The 16155-nt window shown below is 41.5% G+C and overlaps 2 protein-coding genes across 3 annotated transcripts; both read left to right on the top strand.

The window, feature by feature from the left end:
• Nucleotides 1-637: 637 nt before the first annotated feature.
• Nucleotides 638-3249, top strand: exosc4 (exosome component 4; the record flags this gene model as incomplete). Its single annotated transcript, XM_080777501.1, has 3 exons — nt 638-920; nt 1805-2011; nt 2896-3249. Exons 1-3 carry the CDS (start codon nt 750-752, stop codon nt 3247-3249), a joined length of 732 nt encoding a protein of 243 aa, XP_080633627.1. The 5' UTR covers nt 638-749.
• A 311-nt stretch (nt 3250-3560) lies between these two features.
• Nucleotides 3561-15557, top strand: LOC308325191 (glycosylphosphatidylinositol anchor attachment 1 protein-like). Of its 2 annotated transcripts, XM_080777625.1 has the most exons (13): nt 3561-3652; nt 4464-4572; nt 4720-4899; nt 5275-5386; nt 5528-5675; nt 6382-6483; nt 7807-8003; nt 8753-8949; nt 9851-10004; nt 10800-10859; nt 11460-11656; nt 12937-13107; nt 13460-15557. In XM_080777625.1, the coding sequence occupies exons 2-13, from the start codon at nt 4499-4501 to the stop codon at nt 13701-13703; spliced, it is 1836 nt and encodes a 611-aa protein (XP_080633751.1). In that variant the 5' UTR covers nt 3561-3652; nt 4464-4498; the 3' UTR covers nt 13704-15557. The 2 variants fall into 2 exon arrangements, with proteins under 2 accessions (XP_080633751.1, XP_080633752.1); XM_080777626.1 differs by lacking the exon at nt 12937-13107.
• Nucleotides 15558-16155: the final 598 nt, after the last annotated feature.

Genomic DNA, 16155 nt, shown 5'->3' on the forward strand with positions numbered 1-16155 from the left:
AGTGCAGGACAACAGTGGCAGATACATTGGAAAACAAACAAGTCTAGCGAGACATGGTATCATTTAGTGCCTTAATGGCATTTGGTGTGAAAGAATTTTTTTAAATGTTACGGTTAGATCTTGGTACTTTGTACCGTCTACCAGAGGGAAGTAGTTCGAACTCCCTGCAGAGTGGATATCTTGATAGCTTTTTAACGAAGTACCTCCTTGTAGATGCAGCCTAATTGTTGCTGTCCCAATTATTTTTGAGGCTAGGTTTACTATTCGTTGCAGCTTGCTTCTTCCTTTTACATTTAGATTGCCAAACCACATTGCCATGTTAAAAGTCAAGATTCCCTCTATCAGGTTGTTATAGACTGTTTCCATAATATGCTTGCTCACTCTAAAGGAGTTGAGCTTGCGTAGTAGGTGGCTACTAGGTATTTAATGTTGAACAATATTTAAAATATATGGTCAAAATTTCACTCTACCCCTGATTGTCATTGTATTGAGCTGCTAGTACTACTTTATCACTTGGACAATGGCCTTGACTTTGGTCACCACTAGATGGCCACCCAGATCAATTTCCCCCTCCCTTGACTCAGTGGGTAGGCGGAACCATGGGTGGAAAGCCTGGTGAGGCGCTTAGATAGAGGCGAGCTTACTCAGTGGGTGGGTTTATGGGTAATGTAGTTTAACTACACACGTGTGATCGTATTCGCCTGATTTCCACAAAAGGGTGCACCGATTCATACTACATCGGGTGCAATATGGCAGGCCTTGAATTGCTGTCCGATCAGGGATACCGTCTAGATGGAAGAAAAGCATCTGAACTGAGAAAAGTGCAAGCTCGTATGGGTGTGTTTGCCCAGGCTGACGGCTCTGCGTACATAGAGCAGGGCAACACCAAAGTCCTTGCTGTTGTGTATGGTCCCCATGAAGTAAGTGATCTTAATGCTAATGGCTAGCTAGCGCATTACATGTTGGCTATTTAATGGATGCAAGTTAGTTGAAGTTACGTTAAAATGAATGAAGCCTATTAGCTAATTATAAACTAGAATTCAGCTGCAACAGTTATATATTTTACAATAAACAGATTGGTTATCGTTTGACAATATAACGTTGCGTGTGCATCTTTCCAGTGGTCTATGTGGTAAATGCAATGAATTACAAACTCAAGACTTGTGAGGGTCCCTCCCAACTCCCAATAAACATTATGCTGGGAACTTTTGCTTGGTTATAAATATAAGCAGTAGAAGTAGTACTTACTACTACTTGTATTTATATTTATCTTAGTGTAGTTGGTGTAGAGTAGACTACACAATTGTATTGTGTATTATATTGTTGTGTATTCTTACTATTGAGTTGTGCTTGAAATGTACTATAATTCTCAAACTTAATACATTCTTCAATCAACCAAAAACATAATAATATATATAATATAGTTGTGTAGTGTAGTAGCCTACTATATTTTAGTGAGTATTATTTTGAGACATTAATAAATATATAGGCTATATCCATTTTCCTTCTGTACATCGAGTCTGTAGCATTACATCCTTATCTCCTTGCTTTCTCTTCTGCAGACTTGCAGAGTGAAACAAACATTTTCAAATTAAGTTTTGTTCGACTAGTCAGTGTTCAAGACAAGTAGAAAGTATTTTTTTTTTTTTTTTTTTTTTTCAAATAGTCTAATATGCTACTACAAAGATGAGGGGAAAGAAATTGTATTCAAAACAGTTGTTAATCCCATATAGATTGCTCGATATTCCAAAATGTGTACTATTCTACCATTCTGTGCAATTAATCTGTTTTCTGGCACCCCTAGATGCGAGGTTCCCGCGGCCGGACACTTTATGACAGAGCTGTTATCAACTGTCAATACAGCATGGCCACGTTCAGTACAGCAGAGAGGAAAAGGAGACCCCATGGGGACCGCAAGTCCACAGAGATGAGTCTTCACCTAAAGCAGACGTTTGAGGCGGCTGTGATGACCCAGCTCTATCCACGTTCGCAAATAGACATCTACGTTAAGGTTAATTTCAAACACTAATGCCTGGGCAGCATTCCATTTCGTGTTCATGATCCGGTCGGTAACTTTCGTCATGTAGTCGATGATTTGTAAGTCATCGGGAAGGAAACCACAAGGTGGAATCGGGGTACTTTCTTATTCCGCGTTGTGGTTTCCTGCCTGATGACTACAAATATGACGATTTTGGAACACAGACCAGGCTTTCCTCCGAGGTGGAAAGCCTAGTGACGCGAGGTTAGACACACGCAAAAATCCACCGTAGAGATGTTATGAGATACTTTCTGTCAAGACATCCTCTGCAAGTGATTCTTTTTCCAAGTGCTGGAGTTTGGAAGCACTCGTCGTACGTCACTGAACGGCCCTGCGTTCCACCTGTTTCGAATTTGCACATAATGCAGGAGGCAGCAGCGCGACCGTTAATAAAAACGAGTGCTTCCAAACTGCAACACTTAGAAGAATAATCACTTGCAGAGGATGTCTTGACAGAAAGTAGCTCATAACATCTCTACGGTGGATTTTTATGAAAAACAAGCTTGGCAGATTGAAAGGGGATAATTCAAGCTTGAACTACAGCTGCAATGTTGGCGAGTTTAACGTCGTTTAAGACAAGCAGATCGCAAACCAAAAAAGATGAGTGGGGAGTCAATGGAGGGTATTGCAACTCTAGATTCATCCCATTATAAAAAAAATCTAGAGTTGCAAATTGCGGCTAGCTTCTGGGGTGTCCCTGGAACAACATATTTTCAGATGGGGGTTGGCGGCCAAATATATATAATTTTTGGGGTCCTTGACATGAAATGGTTTGAGAACCATGTCAGACTATTTTTTTTTCTAAGAATCTGCCTCTGGTCTAAATACAATGGAATACCCCCCCTCTCTCTCAACAGATTTTGCAGTCAGATGGTGGGAACTACAGTGCGTGCGTGAACGCTGCCACACTGGCAGTGATCGATGCTGGCATTCCAATGCGAGACTACGTGTGTGCCTGCACAGTGGGCTTTGTGGACGAGACGCCCCTGGCGGACCTCTCTCACGTGGAGGAGGGTGGCGGAAGCTCGTTGGCTATGGCGCTCCTGCCACGTGGGGGGCAGATCGCTCTGCTGCAGATGGATGCCAGACTACATCAGGACCACCTAGAGACTCTAATGGAGGCCGCCATGACGGCTTGTAAAGGTGTTGGCAAAGTGTTGGATGAGGTAGTGCGGCAACACCTACAAGTGTCTGTGCTCACTGGAGAGTGATGGGGGGGGGGGGGGGGTTAGAATTTGGGCACAGGCTGAGTTGGAATTTGAATTTGTATGGGATGATTTTTGTTTTGGATATTTTTGTAATTAAACTATGGCTTAAAAAAATAAAACATTGAACCCTGAATTTATCTGTCTGTTTTTGTGATTAAGCCTACAGTATAACTTAATGTCTTAATTTTGTTGTAAAACGCTTGGTGACATTAATATTTCATGCAATATGCCTCCATAAATTGCAATAATTGGAAATGGGAAATGTCAGGAAATATTTCTCTCCGCCGGAAGTTGGTCCGTCGCGATAAATGTCCCTGGGAACAAGCAGGGAACAAGGAAATAAACACGACCATCAGCACCTGAAAAAGACTGCACCCTCCTAGTTGTCTGTGTTGTGCTCTCAAAGGTATTTAGAACAATTGTATAACTACGGAATAGTTGCGTGATGAAAAGAAGATCCTCCGCTTTTCTCCCCTTCACGTTAATCGTTAGAAGATTGTGTATATAACTGGTCACGTTGCTAAGGTAGCTAACGTTAGCTAGCAGGCAGCAAACATGCACCTGTCAATGGATTCATTATGACAATGGGAGGGTGTAGAATAATACAGTATCCCATGGCATAAAATGTGTCTTCATTTGATAGCACATAGCATAACAAATGCTGTAGCTGCCTGAGACAGTCATCTAAAGTACTCTTAAATGGGGTCCTCGGCAAACCAGGAATAGTATTCCCTAGTATTTCACCAGATGTTTTAGCCCAATGAAAGATCATAGATTCCACAAAGCAGTGGTTTATAATAACCCGTTTCATTATTTATTGGGCATTTGAGCCATGGACCATCATTTGATTTAGCCTCTCAGACCCAAAACTTGGATTTATATATTTATGTTTTATGCTGTATTGATGTTGGTACCATTGGGAGCAGGCAAATATTGATCAAAATAACAATTATTCAACATTCTGTAATTGTGTAGACTTCTTGTAAGTTAAGTAATGCAGCTTTTTAACAATAATGTAACAACGGACCTGTGAGGGTCCATTTGGTTTCATTTTACGCTCTCAAGAGTTAAAGATCTAATAAGGGTCCATTTGGTTACCACCTCCATCATTTAGCTGGGGACCACCTGGAACCCCCTCAAGGACCACGCCCCTGGACCACTGTGTGCTATTAGTATTATAATTAGTTTTGCCTGCTGTATGTCATGTTCTACTCTAGTGCTTTGGCCAGCCTAGGGGTACAAGACCACACTCATGGGACTACTGTCAGACCCAAACAGAAGGCGTGCTTTGATAAGCACGCTAACCCGCCTGAATGCCCCAATCTGGTAAGTCACTTGAAGAGAGAGAGATACAGTATAGGTGTACCTATCAGGGACTCTCTGCATCATAAATATTATTATAATTATAATCTACATGATAATTGTGCAATATCTTACGATACTTTCTCTCTTTTTTTTGTATATTACTCTCAGTGTTATATGTTACATGGCGGGCGTGGCATGGTTCATGGGCCTTGCCTTTGACCCATTCACTCTGCGTACGTACATGTCGGAGAATGCCATGGGTTCCACTATGGTGGAGGAGCGTTTCCCAGCAGGGGAGAGGGCTATGGCCACTGGCAGGGAGTTTGCGGCTCATAAAAAGAAGGCAGAGTAAGTTAACCCATTTTGGACGGGAACGCATCTGTTAACCATTAATCAAAATTATCTCTTGCAAAATAGAGTATAGTGCCGCACTACGAGCTTGTGGAACTATTTTCGAAAAATCGTGAAAATGTGTGAAAATCTTTGAATTTATATTCTTTCCCAGTGGGCGCTTTTAACTCAAGTCATTGCTATTGGGGGGTCCCTGGAACAACATATTTTGAGATTGGTCCGGGGCCAATTGCATATTTCTTGGCGTCCTTGACATGAAATAGTTTAGGTTTTCCTGAAAACTGTCATGATGCTTCCTTCAGTCACCCCAAGCAGCATCAGCTGTTAAACAACCTATCTTGACTCCACTCTAATCAGTCTTGTTTTGTGCAGTGGGATGCCAGTGGATTGGCTGGTGAAAACCATGCAGTCCCGAGGGCTGGAGGTGTTTACCCAAACCTTCACACGCCAGCTTCCCTTCCCTGATGAAAACAAAGAGAGATATGTGAGTTTTAATTAAATTAGATGAATGGCTATGCATATTAAATATGAACAGTTGTAGTGTAGCAAGAAATATGCCAAATCTGTTCTCCTCCTTGTGCTTCCTTTCATTGATGTCCCTCTGTTTCCCCTCCCTTCTCTCCAGTTGGTGAAAGGCACTAATGTATATGGGATCCTGCGTGCTCCTAGAGCCCCTCGCACAGAAGCCTTGGTGCTGAGTGCGCCCTGCAGCCCAGGGAATAACAACAACCAGGCGGTGGGCCTACTGCTTGGCCTAGCACAGTACTTTAGGAGTGAGTACCCTATCCTAGACTAGTACCCTGCCTCTTTTCGCTTGACACAGTACTTTAGGAGTGAGTACCCTATCCTAGACTAGTACCCTGCCTCTTTTCGCTTGACACCGTACTTCCTGAATGAGTACCCTGCCCATTCTTATAGATTGTTGCATATAGAACCAAGAGTGCAAGCTAGACTAGCACTCGCAGCCTTACACCTGACCTCACTCTGCATGAATACCGTTTCAGAGATTTTGTTTAGTATTCAATCAATTCATACAATTAAATTGTTGTTCGCATTTAATCTCTCTCATACTCTGTCATACCCAAAGAGGCTTTACATGTGCGGGGGCCGGGGGGACGGACGGACATGAGAAAATGACAACTTTATTAGAAAAACAAGTAAAATAAGAATAAAACCAATAAAAACAGTACATGTAACAAGTTAAAAACACATCAGCTAGGGAATGCTATTCTGAACAGGTGGGTTTTCAGTGTGGTTTTGAAGGTGGGGAGTGAGGGGGCATCTCGTATGTGTCTGGGGAGGGCATTCCAGAGGGTAGGGGTGGCCACAGAGAAGGCCCTGTCGCCCCAGGTTTTGAGCCTGATCTTCATGGGGATCACAAGGAGGCCGGCGTCGCTGGAGCATAGCTCCAGAGAATATGTTGAGCAGAGAGATAGTTCTGGTATTTGTTGTAATGATGGCTGTTGTGCTGTTTTATAGGTCAGGTTTACTGGGCCAAGGACATCATCTTCCTGGTGAATGATCATGATCTGATTGGTATGCAGGCCTGGCTGGAGGGCTACCACCACACCAACACTACAGGTCAGTACTAGAGGCTGGAGGGCTACCACCACACCAACACTACAGGTCAGTAAGTACTAGCGTTTAACATTGATCTTTTTGACAGAAATGTTACAATAATATATATTTGCACATATCTGTCGAAAGTATAAAACTAAAAAACTTGATAGTGACATCACTCCCACTAGCCCTGGGTCACAGTGTTATTCTTTTGTATTGGAATTCCTAATTCAACATATAAATCTCATTGGTTGCTGCCAATTAACTTTTAATTCCGTCTGTGGCTGTTTGGTCTATGGCTTATTGTCTGTGTATATGTAATGTATATGTTACGTAATATCACAGCCGGGCTAGGGGTGTATCAAACGTAGACATACAGTATAAAGGTAGACGCCTCTTGCGGCTCTGGGGCGTGTGTCAAAATTGAAGGCACAATTTTCCCGAGATTCCTTGTGAAGCATTGCGTGCATAACATAAGTCCTGGAAAAGACGCACTGTGATTGGCCAGTAGTCACTTGAGAGACATGGAGGAGTCGCATGAGTGTTGTCACTTGGGCTTCAGCACTTCCGCTTGACTTCCTGCCTTCATTAGAGACGCGTCGCTCCAATGAACCAGTGAGGCATCTATTTTCTTTTATATCTATGGTAGCAAAGACATACAGGACATTTTTAAATCAATAATCAATACATGTTCTAACATACTACACAACTAAAAAAAGAAAAACAAACCTGCTACAACTCAACTTGATGAAATCGATGGCTGCTATTCAGCCAGCTCTTTACGAGGACTTTACGATAGCGCTAATTCGAGGCTTGCAGGTAACACCTCATCTACACACTACACAGGCAAGGAGCGAGCGTTCCGACAGCGATATGCGACGTAGCCTGAGCCAAAAAAAGAAAGAAAGAAATGTGTAGTGTGTAGATCTCAACCAATAAGGGTTTGGGGACCGAGGCGAAACCTCGCTCAAACAGAGATTCTGCGAGCGAATATAGGCGCGTTGTCGCTCGCGGTACGTCAGGACAGTCACCATGAAAAACATGGATTCTAATGAGATTTCATCGTTCGCACGCTCGCATCGCTGGCAGTGTAGATGAGGTGTAACCTATTCCCAGTTCCCACATAACTATTGCAAGGTATAACAAAAACCCGAATCCTTTCCCATTTGACTTGACTTTTAACTATCCTATTAATTCACTTGCATAATTCTTGCGCTTCAAGCATAAACATGAGTGTACGACTCTTTCAACCAGTCCGTAGAAGGAATGATCTTTTGATTTAGGCTAGTTCTTCTCTCTTGAGCTGAACTTATCGCCACCCGCCTCTCTTTGTCTGTTGGTCAGGTATGGACTACTCTCCACTCCAAGGTCGTGGTGGCTCCATCCAGGCAGCACTGTCCTTGGAGCTCAGCAGCGACGTCATCACCAGCTTAGACCTAGTTCTGGAGGGGCTTAACGGTCAGCTGCCCAACCTGGACCTGGCCAACCTCTTCTATGCCTTCTGCCAGAAGATAGGGGTCCTCTGCACCATCCAGGGCAAGGTATGAACTTGAAAACCAACCAGTATGTGCATATTGTTTAGTTTTATTTTCTGTTATATTGTTCTAGTCTTTTTCGTTTTCATGTAAGTTTGTTTAAAATTCAATAAAATGTTAATTAATAATAAATAATAATAAAATAATAATAAATAAATCAATACAAATAAAACCAGTGATGGAAAGCAACTAAGTACATTTACGTACTGTTACATTTTTGAACTTCTACTCCGGTACATCTCTGATCCAAATAATTTAATCTGCTACATTTATTTGAAAATCAAAACTTTTGTTACTTTGTAATGTTTTTAGATTTTAAAACATACATTATTAAACACTTCAGCCCTATATACATTTCGGCCATTTGAAAATAGATAGATCTGCAAGCTGACGATTTGAAGTGGCTTCATTGCGAGATTATAAAGTACCTAGGTGCATTTTAATCTTGCAATGCATTAGCTACTTTAAATGAAAGGATTTTCTATTTTCCTCCAAGAATGCTTTGGTCTCGTCTTTTTTTTAATTTCTAATCTGGCCAAACAGAGTATTTCTATATTGCAGTATTGATACTTTTACCTAAGTACTTTCTCCACCACTGTTGAAAACCGCCTGCAGCCGTTTCAAGAGAATCACGTTTACTCTCGTTTACGTTGTAATCATTTAGCAAATCATTTTCACAATGGGCAATAATAATTGTTCGTGTGTTTTACGAGTGAAGATTGAGACGTGGACGCCGGCTGTCATCTTTTCCACAGCTTCAGAGGAACGACTGGGACACTGCGTCGGGTTACAGCCATGCGGTCCAGACCATGATGCTGATGGTACTGAAACAGGCCAGCGGACGTCCCTGGGGAGACCACGGGCTGTTCCTGCGCTACCACATCGAAGCTGCCACCATCACGGGGATCAACAGCTTCCGCCAGTACAAGACCGATGCCACCACCGTCGGCAGGTCGGTGCCATTTTGCTCACGTGGTGATGGAGCAATGGTTCTCTGTCGACGATCCAGTTCAGTTGTTTCTACGTTTGCCATTATGATGGGCACTTGTTTTAGCCTCTTTAAAATATTCTTGGTCGGCCTGGGCCAGCCGAGCCGTCCAGGCACCCCTAGGCTTAGCAGCCAAGGTTGCGGGTTCGAGTCCCGATCCCGACGACCTTTGCTGCGTGTCTCCCCCCACACTGTCTCCCGTTTCCTGTCAAACTACTGTAAATCTATCTATAAAAGGCAAAAAGCACAACAAATATCTTTACTAAATATATATATATATATATATATATATATATATATATATATATATATATATATATGGAAATTCTTTATTGGGAATAGCCCCTTGAGATGAATCATCTCGTTTTCAATTTATACTTGTTTGTAGGGATGTTAACAATTAATCCAAAATGTATTAATCACCGTTAAGAAATTCTTCAGAGAAAGAAGAAACTTAAAGGACCACTTCACCACTTTTCAACCTATCTTCATATAATGGGTCCTCACTAATAATCATGATAAAATGGCACGATTTCTTCCTACTCAGTCTGTGTCTCATAGGAGGGCTGTGGGCAGTTTAGAAACCGTCTTCCAGTTACTACATTCAAAATGTGGCACCTGGGGCCAACTACTGTGGCTTTAAACAGACAACATCAAATGCTTGACCTAAACCTCTCTTAAAGTCCCTCTCATGTAGCAAAAACACAAGAGTAACTAAAACAAATTGGACAGCCAACCACCAGTGTTGCACGTTTCTCGCTCAAGTTAGAAAATAGAAGGTGTCTGAATCTAGATCGCGACCTTTTTTTCTCTCGAATAATTGTGCAGCACTAGTCTGGACTGGACTGTGTTTTGTTTTCCACAGGCTCTTCGAAGGAATGTTTCGTAAACTCAACAATCTCTTGGAACGCCTCCACCAGTCCTACTTCTTCTATCTCATGCCTTCGCTCTCTCGCTTCGTCTCCATCGGTTACTACATGCCAGCCTTCGGCCTGCTTGCTCTGATCCTGTTGCTTCGTGTATCCTTTTGGTAAATGTTAATGGTACGCTATTTGTACAGCGTCTTGCGTTTTACAATATCACCCACGCACACACATACAGTACTACTCACTCACCGACAGATGCAATGTAGTACCAACCTCGTCATTGGGAGGGTGTCTGGAGAACGCGCCAGTTTACCAACTGGCCGCGATTTAGTGCATTTTAGTTTTACTTCACCTTCATTTAAATTGCATTGAATTGAGAGAGAGAGAGAGGAGAGTGGTTTAGAGTTAACACTAGAAAAAGTAGGAATGCTAAAAGTTTAAACACCAAAGTACCGAAACAATGTAATTCATTCATAAACAATTCCTGAAATGGTAGGCCTTACATATCATTGGTATTCACATACTCGCACAAAATAATTAGATCACTTTGGAAATGAACTATAACATCTGTGAGTTCGACATACTACACTGATGAAGACAGCATGTTAGCTTAACGATGAAGACTTTGATGAAGAATCTTCGCCGTGGCGACTTGGTAAACTGTCGAGTTCTCATTCATTGGGAGCAGTTGGGTGAGTGTATATCGCTCAAAGACACTTTGAGATTCAGCCAGACAACCAAACCAGGAACACTCCCAAGCATCTTTTGGTGATATTTTTACATCAATTGGATTGGATGGAAACCTGAAATGAATAAATATAGACTTATTGTTGCACACATTCAGTATAAGCTTGGAAGACTTTGATGCCATTTGTGTTAACATTTGATTTGATAGGTCAAATTAAATGTGTTAAATCTAAATGTGGGCGCCCTTGACCAATGATACAGGCCTTAGATTTATGGGTTCAACTTGTATCTCCTCCACCAAGAGAAGATGACATCGAGCAGGTCAGATGAACTCTCTTTCTCTATCTATCTCTTTGCCTTCTCTTTTTATTTCATGACAAAAGAAGATAATGAATAATATTTGCAAATGTGTAAGTGACGCAACCATATTCCAGTGGGAAAAGAACATTACTCAACTTCTTCCAGTGTTGATTTTGTCGACTAAAACTATGACAAAAAATGTTCGACTACCTTTTTTCACTGACAAACTAAATGAAAACTAAGCTATGATGACTAAATCTATGTCTATGTTCACAATTTCATCAACAAATAAAAACTAGGCTAAAATGTTAGGAAGGGCCTTTAGTGGACAAGAGATCCAGTATAAGTCAAACTGGCAGATCTACAAGCTCACAACGCGTCGCAGCGCAACGCTATTTTCACCTGGCTATTGGCTAATTTCAGCAAGTGTCATTACGACGGCATCAAGGCCCGCCAAAATACATGTTAGTCGACTAAATCAACTAGATTTAGTCGAATAAAATATGATATTTAGTCGACTAAAACATTCCGGGTGACTAAAACTAACTAACTAAATTAAAACTATTCAAGAGGCTGTGACTAAAACTAAAAATGTGCTTCTTCTGTCCACTGTGTCACTAGCCCTCCAGTCCGGGCGTGCTGTCTGTGTTGACTCCACTGGTGATCAGCCACCTCACAGGTGCAGCTCTGTACACTCTGCCCATCCATTCTCAGGAGATGGCCGTGGAGCACTTCCCCGTGTCTGAGACGGAGGCTGTGGTCCTGACAGTCATTGCCATCTACACGGCAGGCCTTGCTCTTCCTCACAACACAAACAGGTAGACGCTGATGCTAGCTAACATAGTTTACTCATTCCCCACCTATATTAAATTTACATTTTTTTTGTCAACGTTTTTTAATGATTTTTCAATTAAGCATACAAAATACACATGAGAAAAACAAACAAAAAACTAAACGCAACTAGCAGTCAAAAACTACCCCAAATGGACAACACCCCTCCACAGTCTGTGGTTGACAATAGTGATTATATCATCTGTGATGTATTAGAAAAATTTACAAATTGTTAATCCAACCATCCTTTAATATACAAATAAAAGTAGTCCCATATTTCATGGAACTTTCCTTTGGGCGAGATTAATTAATGATCACAGATGGCTTAGGGCGAGATTGGACGAGATAAGGGTTTATTATAATGTTTAATAAGGATTTTTTCCGGCTCCCACTAGTCGACCTTGTTGGTACTAGTTGACTAGTTGATAAGAAAATATATATTTACTTTTTTGTAGGCCTTAAGATCAGATTATAGTTATAGTCACCAATGTACACCGTTTTTAAATGTACAGCTATATGTAAAAATATTATTATAATCTTTTTATTATTATTATTATAATAGGTAGGCCTAGTTAAACAACTAATCGACTAGTAAACTAGGCAACTAGTCCCATGTAGCCCTCAGTAAAAATCACTAGAAGTGAAAGCCCTAGCACCAACCACTAGATGGTGCTGTTGGCTTGGAAAGAGTTAACCCTGTAAGACCCAGATATATTTCTACTTGCAAAAAAGAGATTTCAACCTTACTACTACTTTTTACTACTAGGATTTATCAGAGGAAATTATGTAAAAAAATAAAATAAACGTTTTTTGCAAAGGTTATGCACATTTATAATAATTATTAAAATAATATTTTACATTTGGGGGATATCTTTCACAATAATAAATAAAACATGTAGACATTCTCCAGAGATTTTTTATTTGTGTGAATTTCAGCCTCTGGGGGGGGTGGGGTATTTATATGCAAATCTGACCAATGGCATTGCAATGAACATCAATGATGACGTTTGGGTGAAAAAAAGAACATAAAAAAGGGTCTTTGAATGGCCTTCTTTCCCTTTGTAACTTTTGGTCACTGGCTAAGTTATGCTCCGTTGTACAATGGTCTGGCACACTGAAAACATTAATACCCCAGCTTTGTGTCCGCCATGTGTAGAACAGCCTGTAGAACAGCTATTTTATGCACGCGAGTGTAAATGGTTATGGTGTCAATTACTTTTTCTCTCTTTTTTCATTTGTTTGTGCTGTTGTAACCCTCCACCACCAGGCTCCTGACAGGGCAGGGTACCGAGCAGGGTTGGAAGGTTCTGAAGCTGGTGGCTGTGTTGTACTTGGCTGTGCTGCTGGGCTGCACCGCCCTCATCAACTTCTCCCTGGGCTTCATCTTGGCGGTCACCTTGGTGCCCATGGCCGCCTACATCACACCCCACGTACCCAAGTAATACACTCTACGCATCATTATTCATTTTTGTCTTTCACTTTGCTTAGTGCTGGATAATGGAGTACCTGGAATTAAGTAGTTGGTTCCTTCCCTTAAATTCACTCACAATTCACCATTTCAAAATAACTAAGCGATGAAACAATTTGTGTTCCTTTTGGAACCTAAACGATTTGGGACTTTACAAGTTGCCCCACGAGTTGTACATACTATTGAAAACAACCAAGCAGCACTAACAACATGATATAGTAGTACTGTACTACTATATCATGTTGTTAGTGCAACTACTAGTACATATTAGTACATACTAACATGCTTCTTCTTTTCCTCCTGCCTCCCTCTCCCCATGCAGGGCTCTGTCAGCCTTCATCATGATCGCCCTCAGCCCCGCCTGCACGCTCCTCTTCTGCGTGTTCTTCTTCCAGGAGCTGCAGGAGACGCCCGTCAGCTTCATGGAGGGCTGGATGCTCTTCCTGTCCGTCATCTCGCAGGGCATCCTGGACAACTGCCTGTACGGCTCTCTGGTCTACCCTCTGGTGTCCTTGATGGTCTACCCCTGCTGGCTGCTCTTCTGGAACATTCTCTTCTGGAAGTAGCTCTAGTAGATTCTTTCTACTCGTACAACACGTGGGGACGATTGTGGACACACAGGCAATGACAGTGTGGGTGGGGGAGGGTGGGGGGGTCTGAATGTCAGTGGACACTATGATTTGTACTCAGGTTTTGCCTTCCAAAGGAGAGAGCATGAAGAGGGACTGACTTAATGTCCGTTAGTAAGATTGCCTGTTACACTTGTCTTGGAAAGTACACACGTTTGTTTTTGGTGGTTTTGTGATGTTTATACTTCAAGCACTATTATTATTATTATTATTTATTATTATGAATTAATATAAGTGGAAAATGATCGAATTAATTAAAAGAAAAGGTAAATTTACTTTCAGTTCAAGGATAATTACAGATTCGGTGTATTGTTAAATTTGAAATCACAGATCATGTTGTTTCCATGTTATTGAGAATGGAGTGCTTTTGTATTCAAATGGGGGGCCTTTCTAAAGCAGTGGTTCCCAAAGTAGGGTCTGGGGACCCCCAGGGGTCCTTGCAGGAGTTCCAGGGGGTCCCCAGCTAAATGATAGTTAGGAACCAAATGGATCCTTATTGGTCTGTAACGGGTCCGTTTTGTACACTCTCAGAGTTAAATTAACATTGATTTTACAATATAAATTGGGGTCTCAGAGATAGAAATGCCATTACATGGGGTTCCATAGACTAATGCATGTCAAACTAAACATGCCCGTGAAATTAAACAGGTTGAGAATAATTTCTAGAGCCGTAAGAATCTTCTCTTATGGGGGCTCCCTGGCATGTCTTCAAATGGGGATCCACGGGTTAATTCGTGTCAATTTGGGGGTCCTTGACATGAAACAGTTTGAGAAATTGAGAACCACTGTTCTAAAGAAGCTGTGTAATGATTATGTGTAACAGCTGGTGATGTTGGTTAAAGCTGCACTCTGTAACTTCTGTGTCCTTACCAGGGACTGGAACCTGGTTTTCCTGTGCAATTCAAGTGCTGAACATTTTATGCCTGCTAAGTAAGTAAGTATGTTAGTATGTAAACATACTTTACCACATTCTATTCTCTGGTACACGAGGAAAACTACTGCACTGGGTGTTTTAATTAATGATTGTTTGTCAGTGATGTGGATGAGCTCATCTTAGGAGAATTCCATGCTAGAAGGCTTTCTTACCTTTATTTGTAGGCCTAGTTGTTACGTCCCCACCAAAGAGGTCCAGGTGTTACTTTGTGCAAAAGCGCATTATTGGCTATTTCCCCTACCATAAGCCCTCAATGAATTAAATTGCATTGAATTGAATGGGGCATTGGGGTGCTAATTCGCTTATTTTTTTTATATATTCTCTCTTCATAATGTAAATGGTATCCCACGCAGCACACTTTACTACTAATTTCGATGGAAATAAATTGAGGACTTATCTTAGCGGAAATAGCCAATAATGCACTTTTGCACAAAATAACACCTGGACCTCTTTGGTGGGGACGCAACGACTACAAATAAAGGTAAGAATGCCTTCTAGCATGGAATTCTCGTTTAAACGAAATAAGGCAAAAGCAACATGATCTAAGCCAGGGAGGAAAGGTGAACAACCACTTTCAGCCTGGCGTCCCTATTTTGTCACTGTAGGACCAAAATAATGAAAATAGATCTACGTTCTCACAACACCACGTAGGCTGGTAGATCGGCTGTTTGTACTATTCATGGTAGAATTAAATAATAGGACTTAAGTGGTTACGACAGAGAAGCTGTGCCACATCTGAAGGTCTGCAGGTGCTGCACAAAGTGTCACTATTTGTGTTTTTATACTTGTTTGTTAACTGAACCATGTGTACTATTTTTAATTTATAAATGCCAAAATAAAAGACAGATGTGATCGATGATGACTTGATGATGAAATTGAAAATGGTACCGTATATATTCTCATCTTATTCCATGCAGTGGTTGAAAGTAATCAAGTACATGTACTCTACCAGTAAGACGCGGGAAGCGAACGCAGCTGAGACCCTGCAGATCATGTCTGTCTGTCTGTCTGTGTGTCTGTCCCGCTGTTACTGTATATGTGGACCTGGCCCCTTTTGTGCCCATATATGGAGCTGAGTGGACCTGGCCCCTTTTGTGCCCATATATGGAGCTGAGTGATTGCTGATGCAACACACTCCATATTTGGATAGCGGGACAGACAGACACACACACAGACAGACATGATCTGCTAGGTCTCATAGTAAGTGCTCACTGCGTTCGCAATCATACATAAAGGACGGCGTCACCAATTTTCAACCTATCTTCATATAATTGGTCCTCACCAATGTTATATCGTAAATGGTGGCATTTATATAGCGCTTTTATCCAAAGCATTTATTTGTAATTATTGTGTGCATTAGATTCACACACACCTGCACATGGGGAGCAATTAGGGGTTCATCATCTTGCTCAAAGACACTTGGACACTAACTCTGGGGGAGCCTGGGATCGAACT

This window comes from Protomyctophum bolini, assembly GCF_963924005.1.
Source record: "Protomyctophum bolini genome assembly, chromosome: 12".
Taxonomy (NCBI): Eukaryota; Metazoa; Chordata; class Actinopteri; order Myctophiformes; family Myctophidae; genus Protomyctophum; species Protomyctophum bolini.

Excerpts from the sequence above, each read along its gene's own strand:
- LOC308325191 (XM_080777625.1), top strand. The coding sequence starts at position 4,499 with ATGGGACTACTGTCAGACCCAAACAGAAGGCGTGCTTTGATAAGCACG. Across the intron at positions 6,484-7,806 it reads CCACCACACCAACACTACAG|GTATGGACTACTCTCCACTC; the intron begins GTCAGTACTAGA and ends TCTGTTGGTCAG. Across the intron at positions 10,860-11,459 it reads GAGAAGATGACATCGAGCAG|CCCTCCAGTCCGGGCGTGCT; the intron begins GTCAGATGAACT and ends CTGTGTCACTAG.